The sequence below is a fragment of the Ursus arctos genome, unplaced genomic scaffold (assembly GCF_023065955.2).
Source record: "Ursus arctos isolate Adak ecotype North America unplaced genomic scaffold, UrsArc2.0 scaffold_1, whole genome shotgun sequence".
In the NCBI taxonomy this organism is placed as follows: domain Eukaryota; kingdom Metazoa; phylum Chordata; class Mammalia; order Carnivora; family Ursidae; genus Ursus; species Ursus arctos.
The window spans coordinates 53534274-53560371 of record NW_026622763.1 but is presented as its reverse complement, the minus strand read 5'-3'; the positions used below and the strand labels follow the sequence as shown (position 1 = coordinate 53560371).

Below are 26098 nucleotides of genomic sequence, written 5' to 3'. Positions count from 1 at the left end.
CAGAGGTCATCTTCCTTTCCTGCTTACTACCTTCTGAAGTTAGCACAGGAATTGTGGACATACCGTACTCTAATTTTTGACACAGATGGTTGGATAAGCAAGATTACAGTGGTTGAAAAGAGATATTCAGGGAGATGTTTCTTCACTGGGATCACTGCTTGTGGTTTGAAGATTTCTATAAACTGTTTCAGCTGCCCTCAGGGATAACCTTCTTTTGCCCCTAAAATAAACAATTCCATTCACTATGGCAAATGTTGGGCTTGAACTCTAAACATTAGTTCTTGGTTTGACAAAAACCATTATGTTTGAAGAAAAAAAAAAGTCCTTGACCAGCTACTTAGGCAACATATGAAATTAAATTTCTAAGAACCTTCTAGGAATTGTATCAAATTTTAACAATATTATAATCTTGTCTTCAAAATATTTGAGAATAAACCCATGTGTGGGTTTGAGTTAGGGCATTAAAATAAATGAGCCAGACATGAGGCTAAAGCTAATCATGCTATTAGCTATAGAAGCCTGGATGGAAAGTGACACTACACTGAGCAGCTTACTTTTACCAACTTTATCCTCCAAGAACAACCATTTCCAAATATAGTGCCCAGGCCTCTTTCTAACTTGGTTCCTAAGTAAGTTTTGGAATTCGGGGGACATTTAAATATTTGTAGAATTAACTACTGGGACATTATTTACCATATTTAGTCTATATCACAACCAAAGATGATACTCCCATGACTGACTGTGTTTCAATCATTGTCAGCCACAAAAATGATCTGATTCCTCTGCTGCCACACAGAGACTTGAGTTCTGATCCTTCTCTTTGTCAGTTATTTTGGTTGATAGTTGAAAGAAGTACAATTAAGAGCAGGTATTTCCATTCTAAGTGATTCTCTAAATACAGAAACTTTACAAACTTGCTTAGCTGGCATTCCAAGAGTTAGTAGGTCAACAGTATTTATCAAGGGTCTACTATGTGCCAAGCACTGTTCCAGGCACTGGAAATCAACTATGTATAGTTCCACAGTATCAAATACTAAGGAAATCAACACAGATAGAGCACCTGCCATCCAAAGAGGGAAAGGAACTAGAACTCCTGACATACATACTCTACTGGAAGAATGCTTCTGTGGTCTGTGCTTGTTTGCTGAGGACGTGTTAGACTTCTTTTGAGCTAGCTATTTACTCAAAAGTTCTACCCGTGTATTAAATAGAGTCGGCCAAAGAACTTCGGGTTTTTTTTGAAGATTTTATTTATTTATTTGACAGAGAGACAGCCAGTGAGAGAGGGAACACAAGCAGGGGGAGTGGGAGAGGAAGAAGCAGGCTCCCAGCAGAGCAGGGAGCCCGATTCGGGGCTCAATCCCAGGACCCTGGGATCATGCCCTGAGCTGAAGGCAGACGCTCAATGACTGAGCCACCCAGGTGCCCCCAGCCAAAGAACTTCTTACTCCAAAGTCAAAGTTAAATCTGAAGTTCTCTCCACTTCCTCTTTATATAACTTTACAAGATTGGCTAGTTTTATAGTTTTTCATCTTAGAGATTACTTAAGTTACACAATGCTTACACATTTATGAGTATTTCTTTAATAATAGCCTATAAAATAAATTTTGTCTGTGAGCACATTTTTAAGTGAGCCAACTAGCAGTAAATCCAGGAGTATTTTTTTGTTTTTCATTTTCATGTTTCTGATCTTTAAGCCCTTTCCAAAAAAAAAAAAAAAAAAACGCGGTCAAAACAAAACCACAAATAGGAGCGCCTGGGTGGCACAGCGGTTAAGCGTCTGCTTTCGGCTCAGGGCGTGATCCCGGCGTTATGGGATCGAGCCCCACATCAGGCTCCTCCGCTATGAGCCTGCTTCTTCCTCTCCCACTCCCCCTGCTTGTGTTCCCTCTCTCGCTGGCTGTCTCTATCTCTGTCGAATAAGTAAATAAAATCTTAAAAAAAAAAAAAAACCCACAAATATCAAGAAGCTATGTCCTAAAACAAATTGGAAGGGCCCCCAAAGCCAACATGCTTCTACTGTGTGATTTTTGTACCCTATCTGACCTAAGTCGTTTAACTTTCAGTTTCATAATCTAACAATTCTGGTTTCATTGTTTTTCTGCTTAACTTCTTAAATGCTTGCCCAGATAAAAGCCTCTGCCTTTTCAACCACATTTAAGCCTTACCCAAGGTCAATAAGATCAATAACAAGGTGAGATGTTTAGATTCCACTTTTCCTCACTGCCTTTGTAAAAATATACATATATATATTTTTTGCATTTACCACTTTATTATAAAAGGATATGATAAAGGATACAGATGAGCATCCAGATGGAAGAGATGCATAGGACAAGGTATGAGTGAAGGGGTGCAGAGCTACCATGCCTTCTCCAGGAATGCTGTTCTTGTAGCACCTCCACATGTTCACGAACCTGGAAGCTCTGTAAGAATATTTTAATAGCAGTTTGAAAGGGACTTAGTAATTATGTATTTTCAAAAACACAAACACACATCGATATATACGTATATGTATATTTTTATGAGTATATTAAAAGGTAATTTTTAGGGCTTTATCTTGACAGACCAGAAATTAAATTATTTAATTATAGCATTTAAAGTAACCAACCCCCCCCCACACACACACAATTTGGGAGAATATTTAAATAAGGCTATAATCCTGGGCCAAGTGAAAAGCTGGAAAAAAATAAGAAATCCAGCTACTCTAAAAAAGCTATACCACAGTTGCTTATATCAAATAGTTCCCACTGAATAAAAGTACGCTTTAACATTTGATAACTAGTAGGCAATTATGTTTTAAACAATCATTCAAAAACCATTTATGGAACAACTAAGGATACAAAGATTAATCTTGTAAAGAATTAGCCTTAGCTTTGTATAAATTCATATATTGCATGGTATTGATGCTCTTAAATTGTTCTATTTTATGGGTGGATTTTGTATACCTGCCTAGTTTAATATACACTAGTGACTTTTAAATTTGTTTTAGAAAAATACTTGCTATTAGGCATTATTCATCATTTCCACATAACCAAATATACATTTCATGACTTATTTCATGCTTTTTCTTGATAAAATTAATGCACTTTTTTGAGGTAGAAATTTGGGGAACTATTCTACAAAGAAAAAAAATCATGTGTATTTTTACCACTCAGGGATATTTACTGTTGGCAATTTCTTCTAGAATTTTTTTCTATACATTTGATTTCAAGTAACAGAAAACCCAATTCAAACTTGTTTAAACAATAAAGAAAACTGATTGGCTCACGTGAGTGAGACTTCCACAGGTTTCAGGCCAGCCATGGCTTCAGATGATGCTTGATTCTATAACTCAATATGTCATCAAGGACCTGTTTACTTCCTTCTCTCTGCTGTGACTTCTATGGTGTCTGCATCATTCTAAGACGGCTCCTCTCTTGGTCCCAAGATGGCTGCCAGCATCTTCCCATGTCCAGCAAGAGAACCTCAGCATTCTCAGCAAAAGTCCTAAGAGTCATTCCTCAAACTACCTTAGAGCCAATGCCCACCCTGACTCAATTATTGAGTCCAAAGGGATGGAATGTACTGATTGGATAGCCAAGGTTAGTTACATCACCTCTGAAGGCAGAGTGAGGTCAACTTCTCTGGAATCATATGTATCCCTAAAGAGAAACTCGTGCTGTCGGAAATGTGATGGGGAGTTTTAAAGAAACTTAATATTTTTAAAGAAATCATTCAGATATATGTCTTCCTCTTTGCTGATCTTTGATTAGACTCTCTGGATAGCCCAGATTGCTACTTTTTCAAGGAAAATCATTCTCAGAATTTCAATAGGGAATACTTGATAGGTATTAAAAATTATATATAAGATCTAGATGTATGGATAAAAATGTTAATTATACATTATTAAATTTAAAAGGTTAGGGACACCTGGGTGGCTTAGTCGGTTAAGCGTCTGTCTTTGGCTCAGGTCATGATCCCAGGGTCCTAGGTTTGAGCGTCACATCAGGCTCCCTGCACAGCAGGGAGTCTGCTTCTCTCTCTCATTCTCTTGATCTCTCTCAATCGGATGAATAAAATCTTTAAAAAAGAGAGAGAGACTGAACTAGGTAACTTCTCAAGGTTTTAGACCAAAAATCAAATTCATTATTTTCTTCTTGTAACTGCTTCTTTATTTGAAATATTTCTTCCTTTCATCTTCAGCTAATAGAATGATAGAAAATAACGGGACTTTAGAACTAGGAAGGCTGTTAGAGGCCATCTAGCTCAATTCCTTTTCCTTGCTGTAATGCAGTAAGTACTTCAGTTCATTATGTCCTTCCAATTCTTTCGCCCTATCGGTAATCCAGTCCCATCAGCTCTTCTTTTGTAATGTCTCTCAGGCTGTTTCCACTTTTTTCATTATCATCACTCCAAAGTACGTATGTCTTCATTTCCTCATGTCTAGGTTCTTCCCAAAGTCATCTGCTTTTCTTGCCTCCAGTCTCTTTTTCAACTAATCCTGGGAAAGCTTCCAGATTACATATCCAAAAACAATGTAATCATGACACATTCCCGTCAAAACATATTTAATGGTTTTACTGTGGTCAGGGGATAAGGCAAGGCCCAAATTCTAAGACCAACCCAAAGAACCTCCTAGAGGCTGACCTTAACTTACCTTTCCAGGTATATCTTCATGTATTTTCCTGAAAGTCAAAACTCAGTATTTATTTAATTGAACGAATCGTCATACTTTCTAAACAGAAATCCTTTTAGCCTTGAGATAATATAATATACTCAGAAGATTTTTCAAAAGTAGCCAAGTTGAAGGGGAAGAAGGTAGGAGTGAAGATGGAGAACAAGGGTGAAGTGAGAACAGGAATAGAACTCATGACTTTTCTATAGTTTGTTTCTGCTCATTTTTCTCCTGCTTAGTTTTCAGAACCTTTAACCTCAGATTACTGTGATTTTTTCAAGACATACATTTTTGTATCTTTGCACAAAAACTACTAAGATGATAGGAAGATATCTGAAGTTGCCAGACCCCCCAAAAAAAAGTTGGATGGAAGGCAAAACAGAGGCTTTACAAAGGACAGATACCTGTGAAAATATTAAGTGGAGTTATATCATAAATATCAAACTTGAAATAATTTTGATTCCTAAAGATTAATACAGAGTTTCTTTGGGTTTCAAAATGGAGCTCTGTATTTGGGACCCCTTCAAGCTCAGGAAGTTTGCCACCAATGTAACAAATTTTTCAGTACACTGAGGGGATAAACACGTAGTTTCCCCCACAACAGAAACACAAGTAGTCAGGGACTAAGCGCTTATTCTATCCAACTTAAGCACAGTGCCAATGCTTTATAGACATTTTAGTCCCTGATTTAGGAATGCCAAGGTCACACTGCCTTGGGAACGGGGAAAGCAGGATTCTGGCCCAGATCTGATTTTTAAACTCTGTGCTATAAAACGACTAGTCAAACCTACATATGAATTAGCGGATCACAAGAGGTTGGGCGTTGGGCAGAAAAACGAGAGGCTTCCGCATCTGAATTTACGGCGAGGAAAACGAGACTGGAAATATCCCCACAGCAGCCGCCATTTTGCGAGAGTGGGGCAGCCGGAAGTCTCGCTGCCGGAGTCTCACTGCTGAGCGGCTCGAAGCCGGCGGCACCGGGGCGAAGGCGGGGACCGTGCGTCCCCCCACATCTCGACGGCCGGGGGTGGAGGCTGAGGACGGGACAGGAGACCGCGCAGCTCGGAGCCTCGCGGCAGAGGCGGAGCCTGAGGCGGGGCCGAGGACGTGCGCTCGGAGGCTCGCGGCGGGAGGCGGGGCCTGAAGGCGGGACAGAGGACTGTGAAGCTCCGAGGTTCCCAGGGCTGTGCAGCTTGAAGACTCGAGGCCGGGGGCGGGGCCTAAAGGCGGGGCGGGGTGGGGCGGGGCCGCGCGCCCGGCGCGGGGAGGAGCTGACCTGACCACCGCACTCCAGCACCTCACTTTCTCGGAACGTGACAGAGCTGCTGTAGTCGGCCGCCAGCAGCCCGCAGCTCTCGGTGAAGAGGGCTGGGGTGGGAAATGACGGTGATTTCCTCCCTGCTTGGCCCATCACGAGCGTCGACTCCCTTCTCGCGGCCCCGGGGCTGCAGACGTAGCAGGTGAGATGGGGCCCCAGGGCGCGGACCTGCCCCGCCCTGGCTCGGCCTTGCGTACCCTTGGTGCCCCCATCCCGGCCCCTCGGGTCTGGGCAGGTGGGCAGCGCCCCGCCCTTGGCACCCCGGCGTTCAGTCCGTTGCCTGCGTCTGACCCGCTTTTAGGACCTCTGGAGCCGCCCAGGAAGACTTAACGTAGGCGAAGGGACCACTCGTTCCCTCCGGTGGCAGAACTGCTATACCCCAGTTTGAGGAGCGCCTCATTGCTCGTACGTCCACGCTGTCATTCTCGGACTCTTCCTTTTATCCCGAAGGGGTGGCTTCAGTATCGGCCCTCCTGGGAGCTTCTGCCCGGGTACCTGGAGCGCTGCACCAAATTTTCTTCCTTACCCCTTTTTGGAGCATGTCAAATACCATGACGTTGTGATTCCCATGCCCTGGGGAAGCTGAGAGATCAACTTTTTATCCCAGGCACAGACCCCAGTCTGCCTTTCACTTCCACTGCTGTCTGCCCAGGCATTGGGTGGCAGCTGGTCTCTGGGCAGCCTGTTTGGTTAAGGACTCTCCACATCCTTATCTTAGAGGGCCAAAGTCTGTCCCTGCTGACAAGGGAAGAGGCAGTGCTCAGCGCTCCCCACCCTAGGTCTCTAGGGAGGACATTTGGTCCTCTGCAAGTAGGTGGGAGTGGGTGGATGGTGTGACTTGATGTTGAAGAGTGCTTTAATAGTATCATACTAGGTTATGCTTTTCCCACAGGATAATGGATATTGGGTGTTTCAGAGCTTTCTCTGAAATAAATCAGAACCCTCTTCCCCATTTTCACTTAACAATGGGAGTTGTTTACAGTTTCAGTGGTTCCTTCATGTTATCTCAACCAACTATCAGTGGCTAGAAGGGGGTTGTGTATAGCATTTCTCCACTCGTCACCCCAGTGAGTGGCCCGTGAGCAGTATTTTACTGTGACAGGTCAATTTGTTCGTTCGTTTAGCAACCCTTGTTTTTAATGAGATGAAAAGACTGGATGCAATTTTTTAAAAACTTCCGTTGCTGTGGTTCCTGTTCATTTTCAAAGAATGCTTTAAAAAGCATATACTCTTCCCACTGGGGGAAAAAAAAGGATGAGAAACCTTTGAAAGTGCTTTTTTGGTTGTTTTGACCTTCCCTCTATTAGCAAGTATTGTTTTTATAATGTTGAGGAACATTAAAAAAATATTCCTGGGAAGGGGCAGATTACTTTTCAAAGTTTTTCTCTTAATTTTTGGCTAAGTTAAAGTTAATTCTGGGCAGTGCTACAACTGTTTGACCATCACCTTGATGAAAATGAAGATCTCTCCCTTCCCTGCTAAAAATGATTTAAGATCAAATTGAATTAAATTGAACTCCTCTTAGTTGTTTGGTATGACACAAAGCTGGTAACCTATGATCCATCCCATTTCTCTATTTTAGTTGGAGAATCTTTGATACCAAGTTTGAAGAACGGGCATAAGACAATGAATTATATTTAATTTGTTACCATTCTCACTATGACCACTCTCCTAATAGCAGTTGCTACCAATTCTTGAAGACCTACTCTGTGAAAAGCTGTGTATGAAGTCTCCAATCCTCACAAAAACCTCCTTTAAGGAGATTTTTACTCTTATTTTACAGTTGAAGAAGCTGAGGTTCAGAGAGGATATTTAACTTGCCCAAAGAGTTGATACGTTATAAGTCCCCAAATTGGGTTCAAGTCTATTTGACTCTTTTCAGTGAACAACCACTATTTTAGTTAAAACTGTTGGTTAAAAAAATATTGTAATACATTGATACGTGAGTGTGGTACAAATAAGGGGTAGTGAGCAGTATGAGTTACTCATATTCCAAGCAAACAGATATAGGGAACTTTGAAGACATAACATAAGACTGGACAAATTTATCACCTTTTTCTTTAGCATTGCATTTTCAAGTCCGCACCTGTTAGGGTCTCCAAGTGTTTAACACCTTTGTTTATCAGCTCTTTACTTCAACTAATGGTACCTGTCCCAACCATTAGCTTTCCCAGGATATAATTTGATGCTTATTTGGTAGACTTCAAGTATGTAATTATTGTAGGTTTTGTGTATATTACCACTCCTATCTAATCCTGGTAGAAAAATACTTGTCCTGATCCAGATTAAGTGCAAGGTTTTTAAATGGTTCAGTTTATACGAGAGTAGCACAGAGAAAATTATCATGTCCACACCCCGTGTATCAGTTGCTGCTGGTCTCTGGCCTGCTATCTGAGTCTTTTTTATGTCATGTGGGTGTTTGAAAACTTACCCCTGGGCATTGTAAATTTCAGGAATCATGAGCGTTTTTGCTTTCTATCTTATATAAAGCCACTTTAGATGGTCAACCCAGAATAATCACTTAGAAATTGGCAATTGTCACCATATTAATTTCAAGTTACTAATTAAAGCTGATTAGTTGCAAAGTTGCCCAAATCTCATATTCATTGTGTCCCTGGAAGCAAGAAGGGAATCTGATAAGTATTGTAATGCTAGCATAAAATATTTTCTTGCTTTAGCATTTTCTGAACATCTGTAGAACATTTTACAACACATTTTGTGTTCTTTAACATTTTATGAACAGCTTTAGGACATTTTAGAACCCATTTTGTGGTCTTGGGCCTGTTGCTATAGTGAAAAACTTAGAATATGTTATCATTCAGGAAAAAAAGATTTCTGTCCATGAACTAGATAGTTCCTAAAAGAGAAATTGATCCACTGAAAGGTGAAAAGTTTAAGAGCAGATTCATATTTTAGTCATTCATTGTTACATAATTAATTATATAATCATGTAATATGTGTGTGTGTATATATGCACATATATATATGAACTCTATCATATATATTAGTGCCTTCTGTGTGCCAGGCACTGTGCCAGGTGTTGGGGATACAACAGTGAGCAAAAACATGCAGAGTCCCTACTTCTATGGCACTTAAAGCCTAGTGAAAGAGATAGACATAAATCAAAGAGTCACTGTAATGCGTAGTATAATTATAAACTGAGAAAAGTAGCCTACAGGTAAGGAACATGATTCTACTTGAGAAAGACCTAGCTATGGGGTTAGTGAAGCCTTACGTGGTAAAGCAACTCCTGAACTATATGATTTAGAGGGTGAACAGGTGTTATTATTCAGACAGTGGCAAGTAGAGAAGAGAACATTTTACACTGAACTGCATGTACAAAGTCCCTATGGGGCATTCAAGAAGGCAAATACATGAGACCACTCTAAATGGAGTTAAGGGTAGCCCGGTGGGATGCCATCATTTTTTCTTTCATTCTCTTTTATGGGCTACCAAAAGTTGTATTTAACTTTTGTTAAGTGATTACTTTGTGCCAGAAGTGATTATAAGGACTTGAATAATCTCAAGTCCCAATGGAGTAGGTACTATTATTGCCATTTCAAAGATGAGGAAAGTTACTGGATAAAGTTGCTATGTGATACTCTACTATATTCTTCTTCTTGTCCTCTACTCAGGTATGACCACAGGCTAGACAGGACTCTCCTATCTAGTATGTAGCCTTGAGCAATGAAATTTCCACAGAATTTGGATGCAGGTGGACATTCAGGAGAGGCTTTGTGGGCCCCATGCTCTTACCCACTAGGTGGAGCTCAAGTGTGGATCATGGGAGAGAGCCATGGGGTATCACTGTAACTGCCATATTTGTGGATCTTATTTTATTTATATCTGATACTGAAAATGGGACAGCAACATAAATATTTTGAGCTGACCCACCTTTGAGAGTAAAGAGGTTGTTGTTAGCAAATACTCTCACTCTTTTTTTTTTCTTTGTATTTTTCTCTGGTGGTTGTTGAAGAAAGTATATATATTTATTTGGCCATTTGATACGGTTTGCCAGTATATGCTTTCAACTAGGATTCTTCTCAATATTGATTGTCACACTGAATCTTTCTTCTTTCTTTCCAGAGATCTGGTTGGAGTTGGAGGGTGAAAGAAAATGGATTCTTTTTCTGCTTTACCTGCAGAGAACTTAACCATTGCAGTCAATATGACCAAGACTTTGCCCTCAACAGTAATGCACAGATTTAATTCCACTAATGACCCACCTTCAATGTCAATAACAAGGCTTTTTCCAGCCTTACTAGAATGTTTTGGCATAGTCCTCTGTGGCTACATAGCAGGAAGAGCCAATGTCATAACATCAACACAGGCCAAAGGACTAGGAAATTTTGTCTCCAGATTTGCACTTCCAGCTTTATTATTCAAAAATATGGTTGTACTTAATTTTTCCAATGTGGATTGGTCTTTCCTATATAGTATCTTGATTGCCAAAGCTTCTGTATTTTTCATTGTGTGTGTATTAACCTTATTGGTTGCCAGTCCTGACAGTCGATTTAGCAAAGCTGGACTGTTCCCTATTTTTGCTACACAAAGTAATGACTTTGCTTTGGGATATCCTATAGGTAAGTTATTTTTTATTTTTCAAGTTTTTAAAAAATTCAAGTGTTTTAAGAAGTATAAAAATGTAATCCTTTAATTTATCTCAGCATTTTTTAGTGATAGATATTTACTTGTATCTAAAAGAAATCTCTTGGGGCACCTGGCTGGCTCACTTGGTAGAGCATGTGGCTCTTGACCTTGGGGCCCATGAATTCGAGCCCCATGTTGGGGGTAGAGTTTACTTAAAAATAAAAAATCACACAGCCTCATTACAAATCTCTGTACTCTCTACTATCCCACAATGCCTACCCCCAGAAGGGAATAAATCTTTTTTTTTTTTTTTTTTTAGCTTTAAGAACCGTATTTTATTTAAGCTTTTATTTCAATTCCAGTTAGTTAACATACAGTACCAGAAGGGAATAAATCTTTAAAAAAAAAATTAAAATTAAAAAAAAAACTCTCGTATTTTTTCTAAAATATTTCTTACTTTAGGATGAATTCTATTTTTTCTTCAACTTCAGAGTTTGAAGCTCTTTCAAATGTCGACCTACAATAAATAGTCATACCTAAATAAACTTTATAAATCATCTTTCTAATATATTCTTTTTCTTCTCAGCAATTACACAAAAGAAGTTCAGGTTCCAGAAGGGATCAGATTCTGATTTAAATTATATAAGAAAGATAGACATATGTTTGTATAAAAATAGTTATTAAATGTTAGCAGTGGAAATTTATGAGTGACTTTTCTCCCTCCCTCCTTTTTCTTAACCATCTAGGATATATATTGTTTTACATTAAATCTTGTTGTTGAGCTTGTTATTCAAAATGTCACTGTGCTTCAGTTGAAGTTAATTTCTTATATAAGAACGAAAATGGTGGGGCTTTTTACCTTTTCAACATTTCCTTCTTAACCTTTCCAACTCTTTAGGCAACCTAATTTTATGTTTCTATGTGTGTTTTCCTAAGAAAACATACCAAGTTGGGATGTTGAGATATCTTAAACATATTCTTTTTTCCAGAATACATGCATAACTACTTAGTAGTTACTTTTTATATTTTTATTTTTAAATTAAAGTTTATGTTGTGCTTTGACCATGTATCATGATGTGAGGACCTGAATATTATGGATGTAGTCATACATTCGTTCACTCCTTCATAGGGACCTGTTACATACCAACGATTGTGCTACCTGCTGGGAATACACCTGTCCAGAAAGTTCTCATACATATTGAACTTACATTTTAATGTGAAAATGAAATAAAAATTAAAATAGTATCAGGTAATGACAAGGACCATAAAAATAAAGTAGTATAGAGGGCTAGGAATGAGGAGGTACTATTTGACATATTTATTGAAGAGGACACCTGAAAACCACCATTAACTTTCAGATTCCTTATTCAGTAGTTTTAAAACTCTCCCCCACCCAAACTGTTAATTATTTTACCTCTGACACCAAAAGGATTCTACCAGGTATACTTTTCCTTTTTCTCCTCCTTTGACCCTCCTCCATCTCATTTACCAGAATTGGAGCAAAATCTTAGAAATTAAATAACTCTGAGTAAAGCAGATTTCTGAGAGAGGAAAAACTGGGCTCTTAGACAACTGAGCTATAAATAGTAACTATAAAGGTGTTCCTTTAAGGTTATTGAATTTTAAAATTAAAGATGAACCAAGCATTTAAATAAAGACTTTGGAAATAAAAGTCCATCTCCTCAGGAGCATTAATAATGTGAATTTTTCAAAGTATTTATGGCATAAAGACCTTATAAGTGGCTCAGTATCATAGTGTTAAGTATTTAACAAATATTACATTATTTTAATTTAGGCATAAACCGTATATAGTTTCATGTTCTCTTAGACTAGTAAGTCCACAACTAAATAAGACTAACATTTGTAACTTTATACTTTATATTTTCTTATATACTTAGGTAGGGCAGATATATTTTAATCCTCATTTTCAAATAAGGAGACTGGCTTACAGCGATTTAATGGTCTATCCCAGGTCACACAGCTAATGTGACTGAGATCCAAAGCTAGGTCTTTTGGTTCTAAATCCTAGGCATTCTCTTATGCCACACAGTTATGTAACATGCCCGTTTAATCTTTAGAAGACCTAACTAGCCTGTAACCCATTAATATCAGAGAGAATCAAAGATTTTTTTATCTTTATATTATTCTAAAGGTATTCCATAAAATGAGCAGCAGTGGAAAAAGGCCTATCAGATGAGCTTAGGTATTTTCATGGTAAGGCAGAATCTCCAAATCAAAAATGTCATCACCTATTTTCATCACTGTTTTTCTTATGTCCCACCTTGGATCACTGAATCTGGTAATAATCATATTCCCAGCAGTGTGCTAGTCCAATTTCCCTGATGGTTATCCTTGTAAATTTTGAGTTGTCATTTTTTTGTTTGTTTTTAAATTACAAATAATATAAGAGCTCTTGTAACATTAGGTTGTAGACAATAACCTTACCAGAAACCAACAGTATACGCAGAAGTACTTTCTCACTGATCTGCAGATTGGAAGGTGTGGTACAGAGCTGTAGGGCTGTGTATCTGCTCCAATGAGCTTATTTATTATTGCTGCCCATGGCCATCTGCCTTCTGGGCTTTCTCAGGATGAACAGAGAAGACTGTGTCTCTAGAGAGAAGACCCTTTCTTTCTGTTTGTTATGTGATGTCTCCCAGGAATTCCCACTCTCTTGTTAACAGATAAACATCATAGCTTATGAGAAATGTCCTTTTTAAGACTGCTTTTGTTCCACCATATCAGTCCAATTTACAGGTGGCTCAGAAGGCAGATAAGTTAATGAATAAAGAAAAAGGACATTCATGTTTCCTTTTTTTCCATATTATGACAATTATAACGGCCTATGAAATTATATTCAAATGATTTATCTATATTCAAATGGCAGAATACTGCAGTGTATTTAACAGACTAATAGAGAAGCTCGCTATTTTTTAGAACAATTCTTTTCAAAGGTACTTTAAGAAATACGAGTTTGAGAAGAAACCAAGAATCTACCAAGGTGAAATGTTGATTTCAGCAAATCAGGATGGTTCCTTACCTCTGTCATTAAAAGGTACTAATAAGGCATAGTTAGGTCCTATAATTTATTCTTCAAACAATGCTGATAGCATAAGTACCCCGACTAATCATAATTATGCTCTAGTGCTTGAGCTGTAAACAGAAAGGAAATGAAGCGTTTAACTATATGCCATTAAATAATAGAATGATCTTGTCTGGGTCTTTGTGTTGTTTGCTAGGGATTGAAGCCCGGCAGGAATCAAAATAGGAGCCGCAGTGGGTGGCTAATTTTGTCTTTTAGTTCTTCGTAGTAGGAGTCTCTCCTCCCCCCCAGAGCTTTATTTGTAAGTGTTAATTAATTAGAATTTAATAGTTGATATAATCATTATAAATCTAATTTGTTAGTATAGGTCACTGCTTTCATATATGTCTTTCATATTTGAAAAACCATCTTTTGATTGGTAATAAAGGCACTGCCAATTCATAGATAAATATGTAACTATAATTATCCAAATGAATGGGAGAAATGGACTGAAATGTCCATGTTGAACCCTGTTCTTCTCATGATTTGACAATTATTTATTTATTCCCAATTTTCGCTCTCCCACTAGATTGCACCTTTTCTACCTTCATATGCCTGTTCCACTGACTCAAAATGCCCTACTAGTAACCTGCTTTATAAATATTCAGAGTGTGAAAAAAGAAAAAAAATGGGTATAAAAAGAAACAGGTCTAAGAGAGAACAATTAGATATAAATTGCTGTGTGTTACAAAATACATTTTTACTTTGAAAACTTTGACATTCTTTGATGTGCTAATTGCATTCAGCAAGTATTTTCAGATTTGCTCAGCCCTGCGCTGGGGCCTGGAGGCTCTGAAGTGATGCCTTCAAGGAACTTAGAATGGGATGAAGGGGCGCTCATAGGAAACAAGGGGCCAGAGCCATCCAGAGGAGAGGCGGTCCATGACATCGATTGAAGACTAGGTGGAAGCGTTGGTACCTGAGACAGGCCTTAAAATGTAGGCAAGATGTAGGTAAGAAAAGAGAGACTTCAAGAAGTTGGGGAATGATGATCAGCATGTAGAACTCGTAATTATGAACCTGGTGTTCGTCCAGTGTAACTGCGATATTAAACTGGCTGCCGGAGGCTTTGCACTAAGGAATAGTGAGAGATGAACTGAGTAAGTGAGGGACCCATTGCAGAGACTGGACTGTGAATTTCAAAAGATCAGCTTTATAGCTGTTCTTGTGGGAGGTAAGAACTGTGGGAAAATCGTAAGTTTTGAAAGTTAAGATTTAGATGATATTGTCAGCAGTGAATAAAATGGATCAAGGGAGTGGTCAAGAAAAACCAAAAGAATATAAGTTGGTAAACACATTAATCCAATTTTGAGATTTTTGACTAGTGGTTCAAGAGGAGAAAATACAAAAGATCCTGAGAAAGAAGGACTTGATGGTTGGTTAGCCATAGACAATAAAAGACTGCTGCTCAAATTTGCATTGAGCTTTTAAAACAATCTAAAGCCCATTATCAGATGGTGATTGAGTGCTAGAGTGCTGGGAAAGTAAATTTCTGGAAAAAGGCATTAACCTAAGTGTGCTGAAAGTCATAAACACCTTATGCATTTTATTTTGGCCACTTGGGAAAATTCCTGAACTCAGATTGAAAACACAAGGCTTCTCCAAAATATACAGTCTATTCTAAAAATTGAGTGGTGGGCAGATATGGAAGCCTTTCTCTTTGAGATGGAATATATGATCAGAAGGAGTGGAGCGGTCTAGAAATAGTTATCAGAAGCGATGCTTTTTTTTTTTTTTTTTTTTACTTAAAAGATGAAAACTTATGAAACATGAAAGAAAACCACTAAGAGGGGCGCCTGGGTGGCACAGCGGTTGAGCGTCTGCCTTCGGCTCAGGGCGTGATCCCGGCGTTATGGGATCGAGCCCCACATCAGGCTCCTCCGCTAGGAGCCTGCTTCTTCCTCTCCCACTCCCCCTGCTTGTGTTCCCTCTCTCGCTGGCTGTCTCTATCTCTGTCGAATAAATAAATAAAATCTTTAAAAAAAAAAAAAAAGAAAAAAAGAAAACCACTAAGAGATATAGAGTTCGTATATCTAATTTGGAAGTCAGTGGAAAGAATTTGTGAAATTTTATGTAATCAAATATGTTTTGTTTAGCCTCTGCTTCATTTCAGGGAATTATAGACCCCCGTATGTGCTTAGCTGGAGAAAAAAGGAAATGGAATCCTACACAAAAGTAGGTTTTAGCTAATGAGAACCAGGTAGACTTCTAAAGGTTATATAATCTAGTTACATAACTTTAACAGGACATGTGCATGACATTAACGGAACTTATGTACCCTGAGTAAGTAAACAAATATATTTTCCTACCTGTGTAACTTTATCTTAATGTAAATTGAGAAATCTAATCTTTTACATTCTTTCACATGACTGCCTCTGTCTTTGCAAGTGATTGTGGCTGTTCTTTTTTTTTTTTTTTTTTAATCTTTCTTTCTCAGTCTCCAATCATCTATGAATCATCCTTTATATGTATTAGGTTGAATTTTGGAACTCATTGGCAAACATGTGCCGGGAGACCAGGTTGCTTACTCCAAGGCTCTAAGTTGCTCTGACCAACCCAAGACCAGTCCACCAACTGTCATGTCTACTAACAAACAGCTAGAAGTCTAACCCAACCCACCTACCCCCTTCTAAGGAGACTCATTTTGTGCACTGGTTAGGTTCTAAAGTCATCGTGTATGGTCAAATCCTCAAAAACTCCCTTAAATCACCCACAGAATATAGCACACATACTTTGTGTCTATTGTACCATTTCTCATAAGTCTAACACAGCCAGATTTTTTTCTCTGGCATTGTTTTTCTTCAGTGAACAAGTGAAATATTTGTTTACGTTTAGGAACATGCCTAAGGGGGGAAAATGAATCTTTTGTTTTCCCAAGAGAGTGTAGTTGAATCTGTGTTAGTTAAAGGTGCACTGGCATGACTCTACTGGATTCCCCTTCCCAGTATTTCTCAGATCCACCTTTTCCTCCAACTTCGTTGGCATCTTCACTGGGGCTTCTTAAAAGCATTCATTCCTTTTCATTCCTCTCAAACGGAGGCTGTTTATTTTCTCTTCACCCGCATCCTGCCTGTAGGCGGGGCTGGCATCCTCACAGCCACCTTGTACCTCTGCTAGGCCGTTATTCTTTGCTCTTTTGCAGGAACTGCTTCTTTGGGGTTCATACTGCTTACCTAGAGTGTTTATCCTCATTGCTGTCATCTGCTGACCCCATTCGGATCATTCCTCCTCATTTAGTGAGAAGTTTAATATCTGGCTCATTGTCATCTTCTTGACTCCCAAGTTTTGCCATTTTTTTTTAAAGATTTTATTTATTTATTTGACAGAGAGAGACAGTACAAGCAGGGGGAGTGGCAGGCAGAGGGAGAGGGAGAAGCAAGCTCTCCACTGGGCAGGGAGCCTGACTTGGGGCTCGATCCCAGGACCCTGAGGTCATGACCTGAGCCGAAGGCAGATGCTTAACCTACTGAGCCACCCAGGCGCCCCTGCCATTATCTTGTTTGACTTTAGCATCCATGTGAACCTATCCATTAAATCCTCTCCCTTCTCAGTTCCTGACTTCTCCATCTCCGGTGACGTTTCCTCACTCCCTTACAGCCACCAACTCCCACAACACATCCTGGAGCTAGGCATCTGGGAAATATTAAGTGTAATAGCTCAACTATCTGACTTACTCTGAACTCCTGACCTTCCACTACTCGTCATTTTTGGACTTCAGAGGGACCTCCAGTCCCTGACTCCTCTGCATTTTATCTGAGAGCCACTTCCCATCGTCATTTTTTTTCCATGATAGCTTGCACTATCCCTTCAGTGCTCATTATTTCATTCATTGTCTCCTACTCTCTCTTCCACCCTCTGCAGTCTGGCTTCGGTTCCCCACTCCAGTGAAAACTCTCTCAACGGAATCAAACCACCATGTTGCTATTACTACTTAAGTGTTTAGTTCCTTACTACATTTGTATTTGGAATTTTTCTTTAAAGAATTCTACAGTTCTGCCCTTTTTTTGAGACTAGTCTTAGCCTCTACATAGTAAAAATCAGTGGGTTTCACGAACAATAATTTTTAAAAAGATTTTATTTATTTATTGGAGAAAGAGAGAGAGAGGAGAGTGGAGGGGCAGAGACAGACGTGGACTCCCTGCTGAGCAGGGATCCTGCCATGGGGCTCTATCCCCTAGGACCCTGAGATCATGACCTGAGCCGAAGTCAGATGCTTAACCGACTAAGCCACCCAGGCACCCCTCACAAACAATAATTTTTTGAAGTTGATTATCATTTTATAGGCTAAATATCACTTAATGTAGTGTGCTTTTCTTCCTTTTAAGCTTTATTACTAAAATTTACTTTTCCAAAGTAGACTAATGAGGTCATTGTGCACTATTTATATTAATTTATAATATGTTATAATTAAGCATGGAAAACATTATGTACATAATTTACTAATGCATTTCTGTAGCAATCATTTTTAAAGCAGTTTTAATTCGTGTTTTGCAGTTGAAGCTTTATATCAAACTACATACCCAGAATATCTCCAGTACATTTACTTGGTGGCGCCAATATCTCTTATGATGTTGAACCCCATAGGATTTATCTTCTGTGAAATCCAGAAGTGGAAAGACACTCAAAATGCTTCTCAGAACAAAGTAAAAATTGTAGGACTTGGACTTCTGCGTGTATTACAGAACCCAATAGTATTTATGGTTTTCATTGGCATTGCCTTCAATTTTATTCTTGACCAAAAGGTGCCCGTATATATGGAAAATTTTCTTGATGGACTTGCAAATTCTTTCTCTGGAGCAGCTCTATTTTATCTTGGTCTTACAATGGTGGGAAAAATAAAGAAACTGAAGAAGTCAGCATTTGTTGTACTCATTCTTCTCATCACAGCTAAACTGTAAGTATCATTTGTTTAACTGGGGGAACTGTACTTTGTGAAAGCCTTATTTAGCCAGTTCATTAGATGTGTCTGCAACTATTTTCTCCTTTAAATAATCTGATAGTAATACTCACTTCTGAGTAGTTGTGATTTTAAGGAAAATGTGATGTTGGTATATTGTGGAAAGTTATTGCCTTATTCAGTGTAGGTTATTCTTTCCATTTTACTGTCAGAAGATAGAGACTATTGGTTTTCCTCTAACTTTTATGTAATTTTACTTAATATCTCCTAACGTCTCAGTTTGATCATATTTTTAAAGGAAATTTTACAGGATTTCTGAGTTTTCCAAATCTTTTAAAACTGTATTGGTCATGATGAAAACAGTGATTTTGAATGTAAGCTTTTTTTCATGAATCTGGGGAAAATATTCTATAATTCTGTGGGTGGTTGAACTTCCTAAATAGGGAAGTCCGTACAAATGATTGTTATCAATTTTCTGATCCTAGCCTATCAAATAAAGTTTTTATCAGTTCCTCAGTTAACAGTTCTTCAGCTTACTTAGTTCATTAGCCGTGGATTTATACTTCGTGGTGCAGGTGACATAATTTTACTGTGACACTACCCAAGGCATTTGGGGCATACTTAACTATTGAAATTAGCTCTTGTATAGGCAGTTAAATTCATGAAAGCAGTGCAAGAGAAAATAGTGTCTATATTTTTTAATTTATGAAAATGAATATAACTTTTGAAAATTATTTATGGTGTGGTGTTATGCTCCTAGGAAACAAAGTATTAATTAGTATTGCTGCAGTAATAAATATGGTTCTAATGTTAATAGTATTGTCAGCTTCAACTTACAAGTAGTATTTAAATATTCTCGTTTTAAAAATCTTTTTTCTTAAAAAAAATCTTTTTTTCTGGGTCTTTGGTCCCTATTAGATGTTTTTATCTATTTTTTAAATTAAAAAATGCATATCAGAGCAGTTTTTTATTCCATACTAGAGCATATCTCTAGGTGCTGCTATGACAATGTTATCAACCCTGGCTTCGTTCTTTTTAATGGAAAGCTTCATTAGCTCAGCTTCCTTTATATGCTCTTTCTATGGAATCCTGAAGGATTGGTTTAATAATTGACTCTCCACCAGGTCTGAATTTCACTACTTTTCTGCTCTGCCTCGGTGGTTTCAATTCCCTCTGCCAAACCCTTTTCTCTCTACGGTGATGAAGAGGTAATTGCAAGTTGCCTGTTTTGCTCTTGGCTTTCAGAATCTAATTGAGCCACACTGTTATCAACACCTGAACCATTTAAACCCCAAATCATAATAAAGATCAGGGGTTCTTTCCAAAAAGAAGTTTAGTAATTTTCTTGAAAAAAGTTTGCTCAGATTATAAATCTTTTTTTTTTTTTAACATTTCAATTTTCTACTAGAGGAAACAGGAAACAGCAGCTACAGTTACAACTTTTAAAAATTTTTTAGAGAAAATTATTCGTAGAACCAAAGCTGAGTTTTTTCCTCCTAATCCCTGATGTCGAAAGTATTTTTTAGAATATTGTAACACTTAAGTGGCTCCAAGTTGAATTCTTGATTCTTTCAAAATGTTCACAGGTAGGCATGCAGAGACTATGTGCATGCAAATAGATATACCTTCTGGGCAGGAGAAGAAGAATCTAATGGCAAGTTCACTAGAACAATCGCCCCCTTGGGGACCAGTGTATTTTGATATTAAGTGAATGACACATTTCTTGTTTTTTCAGCTTGGTGCTGCCACTTCTGTGCAGAGAAATGGTGGAACTCTTGGACAAGGGCGACAGTGTAGTGAACCATACAAGTTTATCAAATTATGCCTTTTTGTATGGTGTCTTTCCTGTAGCACCAGGAGTGGCTATCTTTGCAACACAGTTCAACATGGAAGTAGAGATTGTATGTATATACTACTTTCTAAGTTTGATTGTATGGTTAGTAGAAAAAATGAATTTTTAAAACACAGGGATCAGCCTTCTTTTATGAGAAATTGATATGTGAAAGCTACTTCATTGTAAATAAGGAGGCATCATGTAACATCAGGTAATAGAGTTATTTAATCCGGGGTCTTTTCTCAGCTGTAACTTTTTTCACTAGTCTTTTTTAGTTTTAAATATCTTACTGTTTTTTTTTAAGATTTTATTTATTAATTTGACACAGAGAGAGAGACAGCCAGTGAGAGAGGGAACACAAGCAGGGGGAGTGGGAGAGGAAGAAGCAGGCTCCCAGCGGAGGAGCCTGATGTGGGGCTCGATCCCAGAACGCCGGGATCACGCCCTGAGCCAAAAGCAGACGCTTAACGACTGAGCCACCCAGGCGCCCCATTTTAAATATCTTATTGTTGTACTTCTGCTGAAGCCTAACAGTTATTTATAGAATGGAAATTTTTGTAATTTGGGGTAAAAAAAATTTGTTTCATTCACCGTTAATTCACCAGATACAAAACACCACATAATCAATTGCAGTAAATAGGTCAAATCAATTAACACCAAATTATTAACAGTGTCTAAGCGTATTGCACATGTTATCTATAGCATTAAATGTTTTTGAAATATAACCTAAAGGAAAGAAATTGCTCAACAAAGGCTAGTTCTATTATTTAATCTGTAAAATGTTTACTTGGTAATTTTTTATTTCAAATTGATTTTATTGCCCTGTATTTTATGAAATAGTGTGGAAGGAAACTGGTCATCAGTTTAATTAGATCATTAATATGGTTTACTTTCTAGAACCTAGAAGATAACCATCAGCTTGGGATGTCTAGTTCTGGTTATGTGCAAATATTAATTGAGCATAGAGTGGAAGAGGAGTCAAAGAAACTTAACTGTGTTTTCTTCTAAGGACTCTCAGAAAGGGGAAATATAGTATTAGAGAACATACTGGAATTTATGTTGTCTTTTTACTGACTCTTGTTTTTATTTTATAATGCCTTAGTGTGCTGTGGCTATTTAAAATTTAAGGTCATTGTTTAATTGAGACTATGACCCCTTTCTCAATTTAATTTCATTTTTTACAGATAACCTCAGGGATGGTAATAAGCACATTCGTGTCTGCACCAATCATGTACGTTTCTGCCTGGTTACTAACCTTTCCCACTATGGACCCTAAGCCGTTGGCATATGCCATCCAGAATGTTAGTTTTGATATAAGTATTATCAGCCTTGTCTCCTTGGTAAGTACATTTCAGTGTAAATATGAATGAAAACCACAGAAGGAGTTTGAAAATATTGGTAACAGAAAGTTAGGGATTTAAAAATCTATTTTAAAAATCTCTTTACAATAGAGAAAGCTAATGCCTGCCCATAAAATGTAATATCATCCTTCTGAGTTGTGTCTTTCCTTTTGAGAGTTAGAGTCGTGTAGCAGACGAGGCATGAGATTTAGTCAGACCTGGATTGGCTCTTGGCCCTATCACAAACTAGCTGTATGTCTCAGCCTTTCTAAGCTCCTAGTTTTCTCAGCTAGGAAATAGAGAAACTAATTTTATCTATTTCCATGGGTGTTTTAAGGATTTTATATGATAATATATGTGAAATATGAATACTATTAGTATTAGCTAATTGTAGAACCACGGGGTTGGAAGGGATTGTCCAACCACCCATTTAATGCTAATAAAACTTTCTGGATAAATCTAGTTCAAATTAAATACTTAAACATTTAACAACTAGAGTTGTAGCTCAAGTTGCTTATGGAATTCAAGCAGTATTCTGGCTGGGGAAAAAAAACAGCTTTTCCTGTTAAAGGAAGGAGGTAGGGATGAACATGTATATGGACAACAAATAAATGTATAATCAATGTAATGTTTAGGAAATTTCACTTCTGTTACATATTCTTAAAATCTGGGCTCTTTGATAAGAGGACAGCCAAGGGAGAGAGATGGTATAAATTTTGATTGATAAGGAGGGGAGAAGAAAGAATGAAATCAACCAGCATACTTAACTGGCCACTTTAGAGGGAGAATAGAAACCCAATCCTTATAAATAGGAGGAATGCAAGACAATTCATCTTAAGGTGGGCTATATGCATTGTTTGAAATAAGACTGCCTGGAATTTAGATACCTTATGAGCCAATGGTAGAATGAAAAGAACGAAACTTAGAAGAGTGAATTGTAACTGCATCTCCCACTAAAGATCTTTTCCTGAATAGTTGGCTGTGAACCTGTGTCCTACCCCAGCCACCCAAGGTAGGGAAAGTTAGAAATGGCCTTGGTCAAGGCATTAGACCTTAAAGACGCTGTCATTTTTTTTTTAAGGTTTTATTTATTTATTTGTCAGAGGGAGCGAGCACAAGCAGGGGGAGCAGCAGAAGGAGAGGGAGAAGCAGGCTCACCGATCAGCAAGGAGCCCAGTGCGGGTCCCGATCCCAGGATACTGGGATCACGACCCAAGCTGAAGGCAGACACTTAACCGACTGAACCACCCAGGCATTCCGACCTTGTCATTTTTGAACAGTTAATTTACAATAGGATCTCTCCATGCTTTGTTTTCCCCAAAATATAAATGATATATTATTATTAGTTTCAAGAGTACATCATAGTGATTCCGTATTTCTATACATTATGAAATGATCCCCATGATAAGCCCAGTTACCATTTGTCACTATCCGAACTTATTACAATGTTATTGACTATGTTCCTATGCTGTACATTACATCCCCAGGACTTATTTATTTTATAATTGTACTTCTCAGTCCACCTCTCCTATTTCACCTGCTACACAGCTCCTCCCCCTTCTGGGGACCAGCAGTTTGTTGTATCTATGAGTCTGTTTCTGTTTTGGTTTGTTTGTTATTTGCTTTGTTATTCAGATTCCACGTAGAAGTGAAATCGCATAGTGTTTGTGTTTCTCTGTCTGACTTGCTTCACTTAGCATGATACCCACTAGGTCCATCCATGTTGTTACATCTCCATGCTATTTATTTTACTTTGGGTATGGTAATTTACCTTAATACTCTTTGGGGAACTAGGCAGATTAAAGTAAATAAAATATTAGAATTTCTTTCTGAAGCAAGATTAAGAGAATCCTTTAAAGAAGCTAATCAGTGAGTTATCTGATAAGTAGTTATAAAGGTTAAGAAACCTGAATAACTTTTGAACCTTTTGTCTTTAAGATCTGGTCTCTGGCCATTCTTCTTTTGAGTAAGAAATATAAACAGCTTCCTCATATGCTTACCACTAATTTACTCATCGCTCAGGTTAGTAAACATGCAGATACTTAGAACTATGCTTTTTTCATTGATTATTCTACTATAGAGAAGAAAATTATTTCCCTGGGTTTTTCCAGTTATAAAGTCAAAAGTATTTTTTACCAAATGCACTCAATTACAACTTGATTACAATTAATTTATCCCTAACTTACCATGATAGGTCTTGAACTGTATAAAGTTGAGGCTAATAATGGCATTCAGGGATAATTTTGCATTTTTTAATAGAAATAACTGAATCATTAAAAATGGAACTCTCTCACAATCTTATTATTCTAGTCAAATCTTTGCATGTCTCAGATTATAATAGAAAGAGGTTTAGCATTTTTTTATGTAAACCATTATTAAATATAAGGTTAGTATTTAGAATGTTGTTTGTTTCAATTGAATATGGAAGTTTTATCATAAAACTTGAAGTTTTAGTATAACTAGCATGATAATTTTTCAGCAATCATTTAAAATGAATAATTATAATAAATTTGCTGTGAATAAAACATTTGTCCGACTCACGTGAATATGACTGACTTTGTTCATAATTTTTTCTGCAGTCTATTGTCTGTGCTGGAATGATGATATGGAATTTCGTTAAAGAAAAAAATTTTGTTGGACAAATTCTGGTGTTTGTTTTATTGTACAGCTCCCTCTATAGCACCTATCTGTGGACAGGTAAGATGGCTCATGAATGGAAATTCAGGTCTTCCATCACGAGAAGCTACTTGAAGTCTAGTAATCCAGGACTAACACATTCTCTCAGGCCATTACACTCACTAGCATAGGCAGTCTGCAAAGCCAATTCCGTTTTCATGGTATAGAGAAATAGTACTCTATTTCTGCCTGGATTCAGGGAGTTTCCAGTCACATGATCTTTTTCCTCAGGATCTTTGGCTCTTGGCCACAGTCAGCACAGCTTCCTTTTGGAAACATCAAGAGATTAGGTGCTAGAGGCAAGTGGAGAAAGGAGGAAGAGAATGGCAGAGAAGTATGAAGCATGTGAGGTATGTCCCAGAGCTCACTATCGGAGCTCCACTGAACTGAGTGAAAAATCTGGCTCTGCCTTCAGCAGATAGCTTAACTTTTGCAATCTCAGTTTCCTCATCTGTGAGACTGGGTTATCACACCTTACAGAGTTATTTGAAAACTAAATAAGATACGGGTATTTATGCCTGGTATGCGGTAGGCAGCCAACAAGAACTATATTATTAAACAGCAGGGAAAGTGGTTATAGGAGCACAAGAAAATTAAGGAATAAAAGGGTATAGAAATACAAGAGTACCCAGTAAGAAAGACTATTTCTCATTTCAACTGGCTTCAAAAAAGATATTCAAATATTTTAGCATATTGTCATTTTGAAGTACAGGGTTTAACTTGGATGCGTACATTCTCGTATGTTTGCGAAACATTCTGTGTGGCTGTTTTGTATTCATACCACAAATGCGAACCTATACGATGGCACATAAGAGGAACTTGTAGTGTGGTAGTGCTGGTTATAGCCACTGTTAGGAGGCAGGTGTCAGGAAGTGGCTTCAAGGGACAAGCCTTTGATTTCATGCCTTCAAGATCAAAAGCAGGGCCTATCTAAGTCAATAGCCTTTTGAAGTGAAGCAACAATGTGGTGAGGAATTATAGAATGAAAAATTCAGTACCAACAGGAGAAGGTGTGTGCTTTTTAAAGGCAAACTTCTGTAACCAAACCAACGTGAGTTCGCTCCTTGCTGAGTCAAGATAGAAACTACAGCAGCTGAGTTGTCGCAAAAAGGAAACTTTTATTTGCAGCAAATAAGGAGATCGTAGGGAATAACTTCCAAAGCTGTGGCTCCCCAAGCAAGGGTGAATGGGTTCCTTTTGTCTAGGGTTAGGGTGAATATTTAGATAGGGAAGCCTTGTCATCGTATGTGTCGAGGCGGGCATCAGGTCGCACATGCACCTTAAGGAGAGGTGCCTGTACGTGCATTGTGTTATGTAAATGAGGTTTGTGGTCCTCCTTGGGTGGAGATTTTAGTGCTAGAATGAGGTAAAGGTAATTGTTGGTCATCCCGGAGGTCACTCCATGGTCCGTCTGCACAGGTGCGAGTCTGGGATTTTGCTCAAACTGGTTTGGGGAGCCTGCGCCACCTGTTGCTTCCTCCATTGCTTATGGGGTAGTTTCGGTTTGCATCATGCGATGTTACGCCTGTAGGATCCTTTGCCTGAGTGAAGCTGGAAAGAACTTAAGGGAAAATGTGGGACAAAGGTGTGTGGGTACAAGCAGATGAGGAGTAAAGGTCAGGTCTTGGGATCCAGCTGGTGACACATCTTGTGTAGCATTAAGAGTTATCAGGAAATGTCAAGTGAAAGAGCCTGAAGACTTTTTTT

The 26098-nt window shown here is 38.2% G+C and overlaps 2 protein-coding genes across 3 annotated transcripts in view; one reads left to right on the top strand and one right to left on the bottom strand.

The window, feature by feature from the left end:
• Nucleotides 1-1958: 1958 nt before the first annotated feature.
• On the bottom strand, nt 1959-6065 carry LOC123000127 (uncharacterized). The gene is made up of 2 exons (XM_044380143.2): nt 5446-6065; nt 1959-2423 (listed from the first exon to the last, which is right to left on the bottom strand). Exons 1-2 carry the CDS (start codon nt 6063-6065, stop codon nt 2204-2206), a joined length of 840 nt encoding a protein of 279 aa, XP_044236078.2. The 3' UTR covers nt 1959-2203.
• The window catches only part of GPR155 (G protein-coupled receptor 155), a 42248-nt gene continuing 22039 nt past the window's right edge, over nt 5890-26098 (top strand). The window contains exons 1-7 of one of the 2 annotated variants that reach the window (XM_026492528.4): nt 5890-6114; nt 10059-10555; nt 18139-18538; nt 20277-20442; nt 21560-21715; nt 23654-23737; nt 24295-24412. In XM_026492528.4, coding sequence (XP_026348313.1) covers nt 10090-10555; nt 18139-18538; nt 20277-20442; nt 21560-21715; nt 23654-23737; nt 24295-24412 — 1390 coding nt within the window. In that variant the 5' untranslated portion in view covers nt 5890-6114; nt 10059-10089. The remainder of the gene's footprint in view (nt 6115-10058; nt 10556-18138; nt 18539-20276; nt 20443-21559; nt 21716-23653; nt 23738-24294; nt 24413-26098) is intronic. The other variant, XM_026492529.4, reaches the window with a different exon arrangement.

What these genes read in the sequence shown, in the direction of transcription:
- LOC123000127 (XM_044380143.2), bottom strand. Translation starts at nt 6,065, where the DNA reads ATGGGCCAAGCAGGGAGGAAATCACCGTCATTTCCCACCCCAGCCCTC. An exon ending in TGTGATCCGCTAATTCATAT is followed by an intron (nt 2,424 to 5,445) that starts GTAGGTTTGACT and finishes ATATTCTTACAG; the next exon opens with AGCTTCCAGGTTCGTGAACA.